The sequence below is a fragment of the Pogona vitticeps genome, chromosome 5 (assembly GCF_051106095.1).
Source record: "Pogona vitticeps strain Pit_001003342236 chromosome 5, PviZW2.1, whole genome shotgun sequence".
Classification (NCBI taxonomy): Eukaryota; Metazoa; Chordata; class Lepidosauria; order Squamata; family Agamidae; genus Pogona; species Pogona vitticeps.
Window position 1 is genome coordinate 97,082,477 of NC_135787.1, and position 14,206 is coordinate 97,096,682.

Genomic DNA, 14,206 nt, shown 5'->3' on the forward strand with positions numbered 1-14,206 from the left:
GCTCTGCTTCCAACGATGAAATGACTTTATCAAGGCTCTCCAGTTTTTACCTCCAATTACAGTGGTTTGGAGGCACTGGAACACAGGAGGGCCTGGCGTGCTCTGGTCCATGGGGTCACGAAGAGTCGGACACGACTTAAAGATTAAAAAAAAACAACAGTGGTTTGGAGAGGAACATACAAAAGAATCAGCAGCAGAGGTGCTCCTTTTAATACTACTTCCACTCAAAAATGCTCATATTCTACAAAGCTCCCTAATATCTAAACTAGTCCTTTGAAATGTTGCTGCATGTCCATATACAGTGTGTGTTGTGTTTATACAAATTATTCTAAGAACCACAGAGAAAATAAGAGATCCTTTAGAAGCAAAAACAAGTGGAAACTTTAAATGTACCTTGTACAGAGGTTTTTGCCTGTTCTGCAAATTGGTTAACCTTCATCCCCTCAAAATGGGTAACCATGCTGGTAAATTTCATCCAGTTCAAATTATCATTGAAAAGATTTTACTCATTCGTTCATATTCCCATTGCAGTTAATGGGAGACATCAAGAGTGCTGGTTTTCCCAAAATGAGGCTCTGTTTTGGATCAGAACCAAAACGAGGTTTCAGTCCAGTGAGGCAAAACCATATACTAGTGGAGGTGCTGACATGGCAAAGTGGCCTAAATCCCAGACATCTGATGCTTTAGAAATCCACAGATAGAAATTAAATCCAAGGTCAGAAAATGTCACTGCTATTCACAGTTCTAGCAGATCTCATCTGGCAGAGAACTCTGGTGATTGAAGAAAATGTTAACCAAGTATTTAGACTAAACCCAAGTTTAGTTAGCTTTTCATTTACGAGCAAAGATTGAGATGATAGATATGTTCACTGTACAGAGGCCACAGGCATTAAGGGGAGCATGCTACTCCTGCTAGATATGTTCAAGCTGGATTTAAAAAAGGAAGAGGCACTTGAGATCATATTGAAAATATCCACCTGCTACTGGGGTGCACCAAAAAGTTTTAGAAAAAGATAAGTCTATGTTTCATTGACTACAGCAAAGCTCTTGACTGTTTCTCTTGATCATGAGAAACTATGGGTTGTTCTGAAAGAAATGGGTATGCCTCAGCACTTGATTGTCCTTATGTGTAACTTGTGTTGTGGGCAAGAAGCTACTTTTAGGACAGAAAATAGTTTGTTTCCTTTTTTAATTTCAGATACTTCTTCAACTTGTACCACTGAAAACATGTATGTTGTATGTGTTTTGACTGGAAGTCTTCTAGAATGGGGTCTGGAGTGGATATTTCTAGAGGTATTTCCATTTGCACAACATTAGATCATGGGTGATGTTCAACCTGAGATCATGGAAACAAGGCAATAATACATGGTATTTCTGTTGGTCAGAAAAAGGCACTGGTTGAGTATTGGCAGAGGTGAATAATGCTTCACTGAGAGAGGGCGTCATTCCAACTCTTTGAGAGAGGCTGTGGTATCTCCCCTCTTGAGGAAGAAAAAGTCTGTCTAAGACTTAGACAATAAATGGCTACTTTCAAATATTGTATTTTCTTGTGTGTTGGATAAAGATTTGAATCACAGTAAAAAAAATTCCTGAGAAAAATAAAAAGTTTATTTTTGTCTTTGTTGTGAAAAGTCATGGGAAGGGGAGAAAGATACATAATTATTATAAATAGCCATAAATACTTCTGAAATGTGTACATAATTGAAATAAATAAATAAATACAAAATTTAATAAAATACATTAAACCACATTCCTGTTAGCTGCCACCGCTGAGTGCCCCCTTTTGAACAATTGAGTAGTAAAGCCATTTTTAAGTTCCCACAAAACATCAGCGTTCCATGGCTACTGAACACATATCATTCTCATTGGACCTCTTTCAGAGGTGTCTTGGGTGGGTTTTCTAGCAGTTGAAGGAACCTGTAAACTTATTATTGGATGAAATATGAGTTCATGACAGGGATATTTCAACAATTCTGTCATAAAACCTGATAGCAGTAGTGAGAAAGAAAACCTTGTAATTTATTTAATTGACACTATAATCTCCCCCACATTTTACTTAGAAACTAGTTCCGTTGAGGGAAACTAAAATCTATCCATAAAACTGAGCCTTTTACATACACTTAACAGGCAGTAACCTCCATTGAACGCAGTGGAACTGATTTCTAAGTAAATATGCATAGCATTTCTCTGCATATCTCTAATCCCCTCCCCATCACATAAAAGATGATTGAAGTGAACAACACTCCAGTCCTAAGAAAAGTACATTTTCTCATCAGCTGATGCTCTCTCCTAATGAAATCTAACCTGTTCAAAATTTCAGTGCAAGAAAAAGCCAAAGTGAATGACCCTGTTACTAACACAGGCTAGAGAAACCTCTCAAGACTCCTATTATATTCTAGACTTGTTTTTCCACTTGCCGTTTCAAAATACTTAGAGTAAAAGGAGAATGGATTACTATTTGATAATGAAAAATGTAATTGTTTATGAAGCACATAAAAAAATGAATACTAGGTCATTCCCATGTTAATACATAATACATATCTATGCCGCCAAATTCAGTCTTTCTACTTTCTGGAACTCACTTTCTCAGGTAGGCACTGAGAGACGGTAATGCCCCCCCCTCCAATGTTGGGAGCATGCTGTCTAATTGAAATGGAACTCATTTAAGAAACAATGTTCTGATCCAGCAGCAGCCATATAGCACCCCTAGCTAGATGCAGAACTATATGTGCAAACAGGTGCTGGGAATTGGATTCTTTAGCCCAGTCCAGATGCCAAGGGTCTATGCACATAGCTACTCTTCAAAAAACACACTTGCCATGCCAGTTCATTACTGAAGGAAGAGGAGACTGACTTAGATCTCCACTCTCCTTTTCCCAAACAGCTAGCCTGTTGGATTTTATCTGATTTTGAAGAGTTCCGAGAGCACTTTGTTAGACTGGAGGCACAGTGAAATCAAAAGTTAAAAAGAGAAATTTCCATCAACTTTACCAGCCAGAGAGGCAGTGAGTATTGTAACATGGGAAAAGCACTCTCCACGACATAGACGTCTACTGTCTCCCAGCAGGTTCCTATGAATTAGAATTTTAAAATAGGCCCACGACTGAATGCTTGGGTAGATGACAATATATGAAATCCTTACATATAGCTGATCAAATGTGCTCATCGTTCTTTCTGGTTGAGTGTACACAGTTTTAAAATAAATATTTTTTGTTAACCCCTGGTTCTGAACTGTAAAAATTATTTAAAGTTCTATTACACTTTAGGTTTACGGTTATGTCTTAAGGTTCAGGTTATGTCCTGGCTAGGTCAGAAACCACATGGTTTTTAGAATTTTGTTTCAGGTTCACTTATTTGTCCTAGGACTTGGAAATCTTCCATGGAGAATCACACTGTTTGGGTCTCTGTCTTCTGTGTTGGAACTTCCCAAACTACGATATATGTACAGTTGAGAATTAAGGTGTTCTTTAGAGACACTTCCTGATGATATGATACTACCACAGGGATCAGCATTAACATCTCTGGTATGCCTGCGAGGTTTGGGTGTGTTGAATTGAAATAAAGGGATTTCATTCCTTCTGGCCAAGAACTGGGAGTAAGGTGGGGGATTCATACTGGGAAACAGCGGTTGTTTAGCTTTTCCAAGGCTAACAAGATAGTTGTATTTGGGAGATTGGTAAACATCATAGCCATTTTCAAGGGTCCAGTGTCTGAATGTGCAGTCGTCATAACTGAAGTGATGCTGAAGAAAACAAACACAAACAAGACAAGTTTGAATACTAAAATTATTTGTCAAGATTCTCAACTGCCAACTTTGGTGATAAATCTTTCTCAGACATTTATCAAATGCCTGCTACAATTATTTTATTTTATTTTATAATACTGAATCCTTCGCAGTAGTAGCTTATGTATATTTCACAACACCAAGTGGGTATCATACAGCAGCTGAAAACCTGTTGTGAAGTTACATGAATGGCATAACTTATGAAAGTATAACAGTTAAGAAATTACATTATCTGCAGACATCACCTGTTAAGAAATCACCATAGACATTACCTGTTGCACACAGATAAAGTATATAGAGATTCCTTAATTTACAGCAGTTTACCATGCAAAGTTACTCAGTTTGTGTAACTGCTTTGTTGACTAGAATGTTTGTTTTTGAGAGAGATGACAGCTTGTGAGGTATGTGATGCCTGCCACAATAACAGACCCCAATTACTTTAAAGCACTTAATTATTAGGTCTCATTCCTATTCTTACTCAGGATCTCTTCATTCTTAGAAGTATTCCAGACCTTCATAGGTTTGGTTTAGGTTTGTTTGTTTTTTTTGGCAAGGAGTAATTATCTACAAAATTCCACATTCTCCACAGAAAGACAATCACCAAAACAAACTAATTGGGATTGAAACTAGGAATACAGAAGCAGGAAAGTCATTAAATTCTGCTCACTGTTTGGAGATCAATACAGATGTGTGGTGTATTTAGTGGTTACATGTATACTCTGGAAAGTTAGACCTTTTGCACAGTAGTAACCTTTGTGTTTTATAGTGGTGGGATGTATAAATACTATTCAGGTAGTATTCATCTTATTGCTGAAATCCTTTTAAGGCAAATCCAAGCTGACAGCTTGAACATCTAACAAAACATGTACTATTATGATTTTGAATATATATTAAACAACTTAAAGGAGTAAGTTCTACATCCATCTTATGTTCTTAGCATGATGAACAGTCAGAAAGAAGGTGTTAGTGTGTGGAATATCCTACATCAATCTTATCGTCTTGTAAGAGCCACAGGGGCATGAAAAAAGGGACACCAACAACTACATTAAAGGGTTGTGAATAGTGACTTCTTGGAAAATAGTAAAACCTGTTTACTGCACCTCCTAGGCTATACAATCACACCTCATGGTAGAAGTGATTTAATTGTTTTGCTACATGAGAAAAAGATGCCAAGTAGTTGTCTATATATATAAAGACTTACTGATCCAAATATATTCCCATTCATGTCCATGCAAAGGTAGCGTCCACTCTTCACACCGTTTATCACCACATAACCAGCACCTTCAGACTTGATCATTAAGGCACCTAGAAATGAAGTTATTGAATATTAAGAGATGCTTTAACATTTTCAGCCATAGATGATACATTGGTGGCAGTTAAGCCAGATCCAGACACAATCTGTCCACCCAACAGCCTTATCAAATATTAGTCAAGTTATGGCAAAATACTTTTCCCTGTTCCATTATGAAGACTTTTTAGTACATAAGAAATAGACACGGTAGCATTTTTAAAAGCTATTTTGAAATTTGAATGACACATGTGCTAATATTTATATGTAATACTATACCTGAATATTCATGGTTCCAAAAAGTGAAATTCATAATGCTAAATGCTACTAAGTAGTTTCATTACTAATTAGGGAGTTGGTTTATGTCCCCAAACAAACCTCTAGTCCCCCCAAGGTGCTATCTGAAGAACAGAATGTCCCAAAAATTTAGAAAAAGGTTGAAGCTGTCCATTCAGTCAAAAATAGAAGCACTGTTAAAGATGAATCCAAAAGAAATAATGTGAAGTCTTGCATTTCGGTAGAAAGAATCAAAAACCCAAACTGTATAAGATCAGCTTGTATGCCTGCATTATGTAGGGAAAGGTTTTTGTGGATCACAAGCTATACATTGTGGTGGATAACATACTAGTTGCAATCTTAAGCTATATGAACAAGTCGTAGATCACAAAAGATAATAGTTATATACTTTCTGTGCTGACCAGGGAAGAGGCCAGAGAACTCTAGGGAAATAATTAAAATGATGTTTTTAAGAAACTTAAAATTATTTTGAGGTCATTTGGTATACAGTTCAATTCTTTTAAAAACGTCCAGTTTATGAATGTGCTTCTGTATCCATGATTCAAAATGCCAGGAAATGGCCGATACGTTTCACAATATCATGTCCACATTTCAAGCAGGAAAAAGGATGCCAAACTTGATACAGAAAAGGGCAACTTGAATGTTGACAATACCAATGGCAGCGTCAAGATGGTCTGCAGGATATCCTCTTGTGCTCAATACCATTCCTATTTGTCAAAAAACTGCCATGACAGTTGCTTTGCATTTAGGTGAGAAATGGTTAACCAATGAAAAAAGGAATCAGCCTCTGGGATTTTCTCTTGCTTGGTATCATTTTGTGAATGTGGTGTTGGAGGAAAGCCTTACTGCCAAAGAAAGGCAGAAAAGTGCTCAATCAAATAAAGCCTGAATTCTCATTAGAGCAAAAATGGACAAACCGACTCTATCCTACCATACTCATGTAATGACAATACAGAACTGACCAGAAAATACAATATTGGTGAGGAAAATGGTGGAGGGAGTGGAGTAGGGAGAGAACTTTTCCAAATCTGACACAGAGCAAGAGCAGTTCTCTGCAATATTTGTGCCAAATTTGATGCTGATCTGAAGTCATTTCAAAGTTGTAATTTTAGTCTATGCTGCCCCCCATTTTTAGTATTGCCTTGTGGAATGTTGATTTGCTCTCCTGCACCATCACATAGCTGCACTACCCTGCAGCTATAATATGCACACACACTTCTGGTTTCACAGTTGCTATCCATCAAATTGCTTTTATAAGTTTAAATGCATTATCAAAATATGAGTAACTGAGGCTAACCCCGAAAGTATGTACACCAGACAATTCCCCATTTAAGCTCCCTTCAGCTTTCTATGGGGGAAAAGTCTTCATTGAATCTCTAAAATCAAAAGCAGATAGGAAGAAGCTCTGTTATGCATGGTATACACATTATTCCTTCTCTGGAAGAAACATTAATTATATTTACATTGCAAATGCATTAGTTTTATAACTGTGCTATACATTTTCATCAAGCTGCCATTCTCACAACTTCAAGAATACATCCAGTAATATATATTTGTATCCACAGTGGATGTTCAAAATTAACTATGCTTGCAAACTTCAGACCATTTCCAAATAGTGCAAATAATTGTGCAAATAATCACAAATAGGACTAAATGTATGGTCTTTAAAGGTACAAATTCTCTATTCATGTTTTTAATTGATATTTTTAGATATAAAAATGCAATACTAAGGCTCTTCAGGCCCTAGGTGTCTTCATGGAGTGCTTAGTTTGCAGTTGTGAGGGAGCAATGAGATATACCCATGTTTCCCCAAAAATAAGACCAGGTCTTATATTAATGTATGCTCCAAAAAAGCATTAGGGCTTATTTTCAGGGGATGTGTTATTTTCTCATGCACAACAATCTACATTTATTCAAATATTGTCACGTCATCTTCTTTTGCTGCACAATGGTGGAGGGCGGGGTTTCACTTAACTGGGGATTATTTCTAGGGTAGGGCTTATATTAAGAGCATCCTGAAAAATCCTACTAGGGCTTATTTTCAAGTTAGGTCTTATTTTGGGGGAAACAGGGTATGCCTCATGAAATGTGTTGTTTGAGCCAATTTAGCTGAATATCTGAATCATTCTTCCTAATTTAATTATACAATGCACAATGATCAGTGTGTCAAATAAAAGTAGAACTACATGCAAATAGCTTTCTGATTTACCTAAATTCCATCCTGTCAAAACTTTTTGGATGACACTTTATTTAGATTTGAGATGAGGACATTTTCTAGTTAATTCTGATTGCATCTCTCATGTGAATTTCCCTCCAGCAAACATTTGTGTGAATATTATTGGAACATTGCACGCCACATGCCGAAATTAAACTTCTGATGTGAAATCATCTTTAATTTTCTCACCACATCCAATTGTTTTAATCAGCATTGGCATTCTAACAATCTCTACACCATTCTTTGAAACCCTATTTTCCAACACACAGGAATGACCAAGACAGCATTGTGCAAAGGAGCAGGGGTTGGTTTGTAATTATTGGGCCATTACACAGGTGAAAGTTTAGCATTCAGTCCCTTTGAGTTTGTGGGGGCCCATCACAGGCAAGTCAGCAGAAGAATAAGGAATCCCTTTACAGTTGATTGTGCATGATTGTTACAGGAACAGTTTCTCTCTCACCTCCCACAATTTTCTGAGTTTTGTTTTGTAATTGATCTTCACACTCTGCCTTTCTAGGTTCAATTTTTCAGACATAAAATGACAGGTTAACTATAATGTAAAGTTTGGCCCAAGGTAAGCACTACCCTTGTTATGTGCTGTTAAGTTGGAACAGACTTATAATAATCCTAATTGGGCTTTTAAGGTGAGATATTTACGGAGTGGTTTTACCAGTTCCTCACCCTCAATGGGTTTCCATGTCTGAGCAGTGCTTCAAACCCAGGCCTCGTGACTCCTGATCCATCAATCTAGATACTGCACCACACTGGGTATCCAACACTGCCCTTAGGCCCATATAAATGCATGATTGCCAAGTATGAAAGAAAGATTCTAGTTTCCCTGTGTGTGATAGTGGCCAGAAAACATTCCTCACACTCTTTTATTCCACAGGAGAATATTAATTCTGGGTGATCTTCCTCCTATGGAATCAAAGTGACATGACGCAAGAGACCATCGAGATCACATCTTAGTTGGGAAATCATAAGAATCATTCTCAATGCTATGATGCAAAATGTTCAAAATTATGCATCAACAGCAAAATATAGACAAGATCTCTCCATAATAGATCTGCCTGCCCTTAGAAGTATGATTCTAAAGTATTAACAATCCATAAAACAATGAATAGATGACAATATTAGAATGCCTTCCAGACAGACTCTATAAAATGCAAGTTATAAGGAGCTGATAATGCAATTATTATAAAAAAAATATTTCTAATAGAACTCAAGCAGGAAATGAAGACTACAAACGTCCTGTCTGTTCCACGTATTTAGTATTCAGAGCTCTCACTGCTGCTTGTATTTCATTTCTCAGTAACCCTGCATCTTCTCTTTCCAGCCATGCATGTATACCTGTGAACTCGGGATAAAAATTTCATGCCATCTGATGAAGTAGACTCTAATCCCAGAATGTATAATTGCTGGATAGCTTAGTGATTTAGGTCTCTGGCTGCGGAGCCAGAGATTGGAAGTTCAATTCCCCATTGTGCCTTCCTGACAGGATGATCCATAGGGTCCCTTCCAGCTCTGCAGTACTAAGATTAAGTCACAATAAATGTGGCAGTCTTTAAGGTGCCACAGGGTTTGCTCCTTTTACTGCAATGGACTAACACAGGCTACCTGCCCCCCAGAAATCACTGTATTGGCAACAAATTCCACAAGTTAAATGCACACTTGCGGAAATAACTACTTGGAAATGCCTGTGAGTCCTGCATGAATACTCTGGTTCCTTGATGTTACAGGAGAGGCCTCCTCTGTGTGATCTTCAGCTCATACAGCTTTACCATGTTCTGCCCCAACCCCATCCCAAGGTACTTACTGTAAACGGTTTGATAAGGGCTTCCATCCACATGTCCATTGGAGTTAATTTGCAGGTGGAAACTATTTCTTGCTGTGGAGGTGTACAAGTGCAGCAGGCTATCTGTGTTTCCCCAGTCGGGGTTGAGCAGGGGTGAGGCATTGGGAAAAGCAGAAGCTGCCTTCCAGCCACACACTGCAAAGAGCACAAACCTCAGGACGTTGCCATGTGTCTCCTGGAACATGGTGAGCCTTTCTTAGTGGCTACAGCAGGGCCTGAAATTTGATCCTTTCTCTGCTCTTCCTCTGTTGTGCCTCCCTTTCTGCTGGACTGTGAATCCTTGGATAGATTCCCTACAATTTTTGCAGCAGCTTTATAAAGGGCAGCTGAGTGACAGAGTGGGTGGGTTAGTGGGAATATTTTAGGAGTGCCCTGAGACCTCAAGGACTTTGCGAGGGGGAAAAAAAAGGAAGACGCATGTAGGTTTTCCAAGGAGGTGTATGTGGTTTCCAAAGTAAGTTTTTGGACGCTAATAACATGTTCAACTCTTATCTGAAAAAAAACCTCTGACATCAGAATGCTTCCCACTGATTGGATCAGCATCAAACCATTTCTTTGCAATGAAATGACATCCTTCCCCTTTCTACACAGCTGGTTCTGTGAATCTGGGATGCCAAGCCAAAGCATAAGGCCCAAGTGTGTCTTGTAAGTGTGTCTTTTTGACTCTGTGATACAGTCTGAGCTACTCTTATCAGTCGCATAAATAATTGCGGCAATACTCAGAAGCAAATCTCCATAACTGGCTTGACTTGCTAATGGCCTCTTCTCCCCATATTTCTAAAGGTAACAATATGAGTGACTAGATGAAGTGTGGGCAGCTTCCACAGTCTGCATTTGGGTAGATGGGAGTTTGGAATCTGATTATATTCAAACTCGATGAAGAACTAGTAATTGCCCAGGGCTGGCACTACCATTAGGCAGAGTGAGGCATCTGCTTCAAGCAGTAGATTTTGGGATGTCCTGAAAAAAAACAAAAACAAATCCTTCCCTTTTTTAACTGTACTATTCCTGTAGGAGTGGTGTTTGTGAGATCCACCTCATGTGCTGAATTACTAAGCTTTGGTACCATATACAGTGCGTTTGACATATGGGAAAGGGTGCCATTTGCTGGCATGCCTCTAGCAGCACAATCATCTTGGACCAATCCTGCCATTGCTGGTGCAAGTAAATAAATCTCTTTGGATTAGCTTCTACACATCCTGGAAGACCATAATGTTTCTTGGTCTGTGACAACCTGCTCTCCTCCAGATCCTATTAGACCTCTTTATTAATCAACTGAGGGTGTGTCTGGACAGTGAAGTTATTCCAGGCTGGATTGGGCTAAACAGCAGTGCTTGAGAGTGCTGTCTGAAATTTGGAACAGTCTTTTCATCCGCACACAAAGATTGAGTGGTTGTGGGACAGGAAGCCCCACTGCACCTCAGAGTGACCCTGTTTAGCCTGTTCCTCCCTCTCAGCCTCCATGCTGTAAAGGAAGAAGAGAATTGAAGAGAAGATATGTCCATCTGTCTCCTTCCCTCCCCCCCCCCCACATACACATTGCAGGAGCAGAAGAAAGGTGTATTTAATTTTTTTTCATTTATTGGTAAATGACATATCATTTCATTGGTTTGTCACCAAAGTTTTACAGTGGTGGTTTGTAAAGAAAAAGGGGTGGGGGAAGGTTGCCTTCCACATCCTCTCCTGTCATCCCCTGTGCAGTTAGCAGGGGAAACCTGGAATTATTTTGTTGTTGTTTATTTTTTCATTTATTAGAAGAGTTTACACAACACAAACCATAACTTTTAATGAGTGAGGAGGAAGCATGGAAACAAAAACCTTTAAAGGCAACATTTATAACCAACATTTGAAAGTGGCAGCTTTAAATAAATTTACTTTGACCTTGCAACTTGAACAAACACAGATCAGCACAACTGGGACAAGCGGCACTGACCCTTCAGGACTCAATTCCACAATGACTCATAAACGGCCTATTGTGAGGATGAGGTGCTTCCAGAAGGTTTGGGTGACTGGTAGTGGTATCTGCTAAGATAGGTAGGAAATGGAGCTCAGTCAGGTTTCACTTCTTTGTGAATTAAAGCTGTACTTTTCACGCCAAAGGACATAAAAGTGTGTTTGTGATTTTGCCAGTTATTTAGTTGTAACAACATGTCATATGTTGGGGTTGCCTCTGTATAGGATTTGTGCCCGACCATCACCACACATCCTCAAGACATGTCACAACTCGTCATTTACCAATTTTCACATTTCACAGTTCTAGAGGTGCTTTTCCCATGGATGGAAATTACTTGCTCTAAGTTGATGGGACACTACCAAGAAAACTGAACAAAGTGGGCCTTTGGGTTCTTCATAATGTTTCTTTACACTTCAATCCCAACTCTCAAAATGCTGAACACAACCAAGTTGAAATTGCCAATCAAGTCCCACTTTGTTTTAGTGGGATTATTAAGCACTTGATTCTGCTTCACTCACCAGGATCAATCTGGATTGGCCTTCAACTGTAGGAAGCCCATTTTCAGGAAGGAAGAGATTTGTGCACGTAGTCTTGTGCTTCTCCGGGTGTTGTTGCATGACTCCCCTCCCTGCACCCCAGGAGGCAAATAAGAAGAGGACAACAAAGAGTCATTCCTGTGGTACCCTAAATCAAAAGAACACTTGGGTGGAAGATGCAAATTTGGTGATATGTTCCTGGTAGAATAGAGTGCTCTGAGATCATAGAATCATAATTATTTACCTGAAAATAATGCTGGGAAACTGTGGTTTCATGGGGATGATCTATCAGGATGCCCTATCCTCCACATACATTGGTAGACATAGAGCAGGCTCCCAGGAAACTGAGCTGCCTGGCACAAAAGGGTGCTTCCTAGGACTACTGAGCAAAAGATAGCCATTGTACCTTCCTTGGAGTGGACCAACTGTTTGAGCAGGGATGGGTGCTTCACCCCAAAATGATGATGGGGCAACCTCCTGGCTGCTCAGAACACAAGCCCACCCCCCCCCCCAGCCCACATCTTTCTCTTCAGTGGATTTTTCACAGTAAGAAGTAAGGCAGAAGAAATGGTTGGAAAATATGGGAGCAGTGCAGATATGAAACACCCCTCTGAATGCCTTGTGAAAGTTTAGGGGTGAGACCAGGTGATTTGAACAACACAAGCCGCATGCGGAAGCACATTCAGTGCATCGCCTTCCTCTTTTCAGTGGTGGTCTTTTTCTCAAAGTTGCCTCGTGCTTTGGAAAGCTGAGTGCCAAACAAAAAAGGACTTGGTCCAGTTGTCTGACAACATTGCTTTTCCTCGGGATAGAAAACAACACTTACAGAACATCTCCCTTGGGGTGGAGGAAAGGGAAACAGCATTTAAAAATGTGAGTTGCATGTTGTGATGTTGAGGTTTTTACCCTCATGTTCTTACCCTCAAGGGCAAGAGGAGCTGGGGCAATTTACACAGGTGCAAATTTTGGAAGACAGCCATGGCTGTCAGAAGACCAGACAGTTATGGACACAGGTGGTACTGGGAGCAAAACCTGGCACTGTAGGGCAGATGTAAATAATTGGTATAACGCAAAACATCCGAGCAAATTGTGTGGTCTTATTTACACTGGCATAAAAAGATAAGAACTCCCTTGACTCCAGTGCATTATTTCTGGGACGTGCTGGATCAAACGTTAGCATTTCATGAAAGAAAAAGAACAAACATTTTTATAAAATCCCAGAGAAAGAGCTACACGTTAACCTCAAATCAATGACCTTATTACATATAGCCGACCATGAGACTCCTGTAGTAAAGGGATGAGCTGCACATAGGCAATGGGACACATTCAGAGCCAACAGCCTTGTTAAGAAATCACTGTAGATATTATGTGTTCCACATTGAGTCATGTGGCTCAGCATGCAACAGATAATTCTATGCTTAATTCTTAACATTACACAATTCATCTCCAAAAGTTATACAATTCATGCTATGCTAGCATAAGATCCCAGCAGGATTTTTACCAATATTTTAAAACTTTCCAAATGAAAAGATGATAGAAAGTCCACTTGACTAACTTCTTTACCCCAGCAACAGTTAACTTTTGATGGAACCAATTGTTTTATGTTATGTAATCATAAAATTTGTATTTGCACAGCACTGTGCAAAGAGAGGAACATTGCAGAAAACAACCCACCTGCTAACATCCCCAGATACACTATTTAGGTGGCAATGGTTGAAATCTTTTGGCTGCTAAAACAGAGTTCTCAGGTCCTGTCCAGACTGGCCATTTTGGTGTGGTCTGGATCAGGCTACAAAGGGCTTGCTGAGGTGTGTGTGTGTGTGTGGGGGGGAAGAATGATATGGCATTTGGTATGCTCCTCCGATTTGAACTCCCTTGTAGCCCAATCAGCTGCCAATCAAGTGCTTTCCCGATCATCTGTGTTGGGTCAGGAGAAGTCTTCTTTTTTAAAAATGTTGTCCCCTCCTGCCCCTGCTGTCTTTGCCATACCATTTCATTCCTCTCATCACTTCCCTTCTCTTGTTCTCCTTCTAAATCTGCAGCCAAGATGGCAGTTTCCCTCTTGACTGCAGATAGCAGGCTGCTATCTCCCAGTTAAACAAGAAGCTAATAAAAGATGCCAAAGAGAATGCATTCCCTACTGCTGGGCCAGAAAGGTGTGTGACAGCTCTTAAGGGATGGCCCAATCTAAGTAAAAATATGTGCACATGTGGTCTTCTTCTAAAATCCAAACTGTGCCATCAGTGATCCATATATCATACATATATGCCATTTTGG

At 39.5% G+C, this 14,206-nt stretch overlaps 1 protein-coding gene and 2 long non-coding RNA genes across 3 annotated transcripts in view; 2 read left to right on the top strand and 1 right to left on the bottom strand.

Annotated features, from left to right (window-relative positions):
• Window positions 1-14,206, top strand: part of LOC144589467 (uncharacterized) — a 212,239-nt gene that overhangs the window by 149,744 nt on the left and 48,289 nt on the right. The window lies entirely within an intron of this gene.
• Window positions 87-1,605, top strand: LOC144589466 (uncharacterized). Its single transcript, XR_013545588.1, has 2 exons — window positions 87-199; window positions 1,199-1,605. It is a non-coding gene; the product is annotated as an uncharacterized LOC144589466 (long non-coding RNA).
• On the bottom strand, window positions 1,543-10,414 carry FGF23 (fibroblast growth factor 23). The gene is made up of 3 exons (XM_020809266.3): window positions 9,401-10,414; window positions 4,986-5,089; window positions 1,543-3,742 (listed from the first exon to the last, which is right to left on the bottom strand). The coding sequence occupies exons 1-3, from the start codon at window positions 9,621-9,623 to the stop codon at window positions 3,347-3,349; spliced, it is 723 nt and encodes a 240-aa protein (XP_020664925.3). The 5' UTR covers window positions 9,624-10,414; the 3' UTR covers window positions 1,543-3,346.

Coding starts and splice junctions, on each gene's coding strand:
- FGF23 (XM_020809266.3), bottom strand. CDS start 9,623: ATGTTCCAGGAGACACATGGCAACGTCCTGAGGTTTGTGCTCTTTGCA. Junction 5,090..9,400: donor CCCTTATCAAACCGTTTACA/GTAAGTACCTTG, acceptor CTTCATTTCTAG/GTGCCTTAATGATCAAGTCT. Junction 3,743..4,985: donor ATGGGAATATATTTGGATCA/GTAAGTCTTTAT, acceptor TGTTTTCTTCAG/CATCACTTCAGTTATGACGA.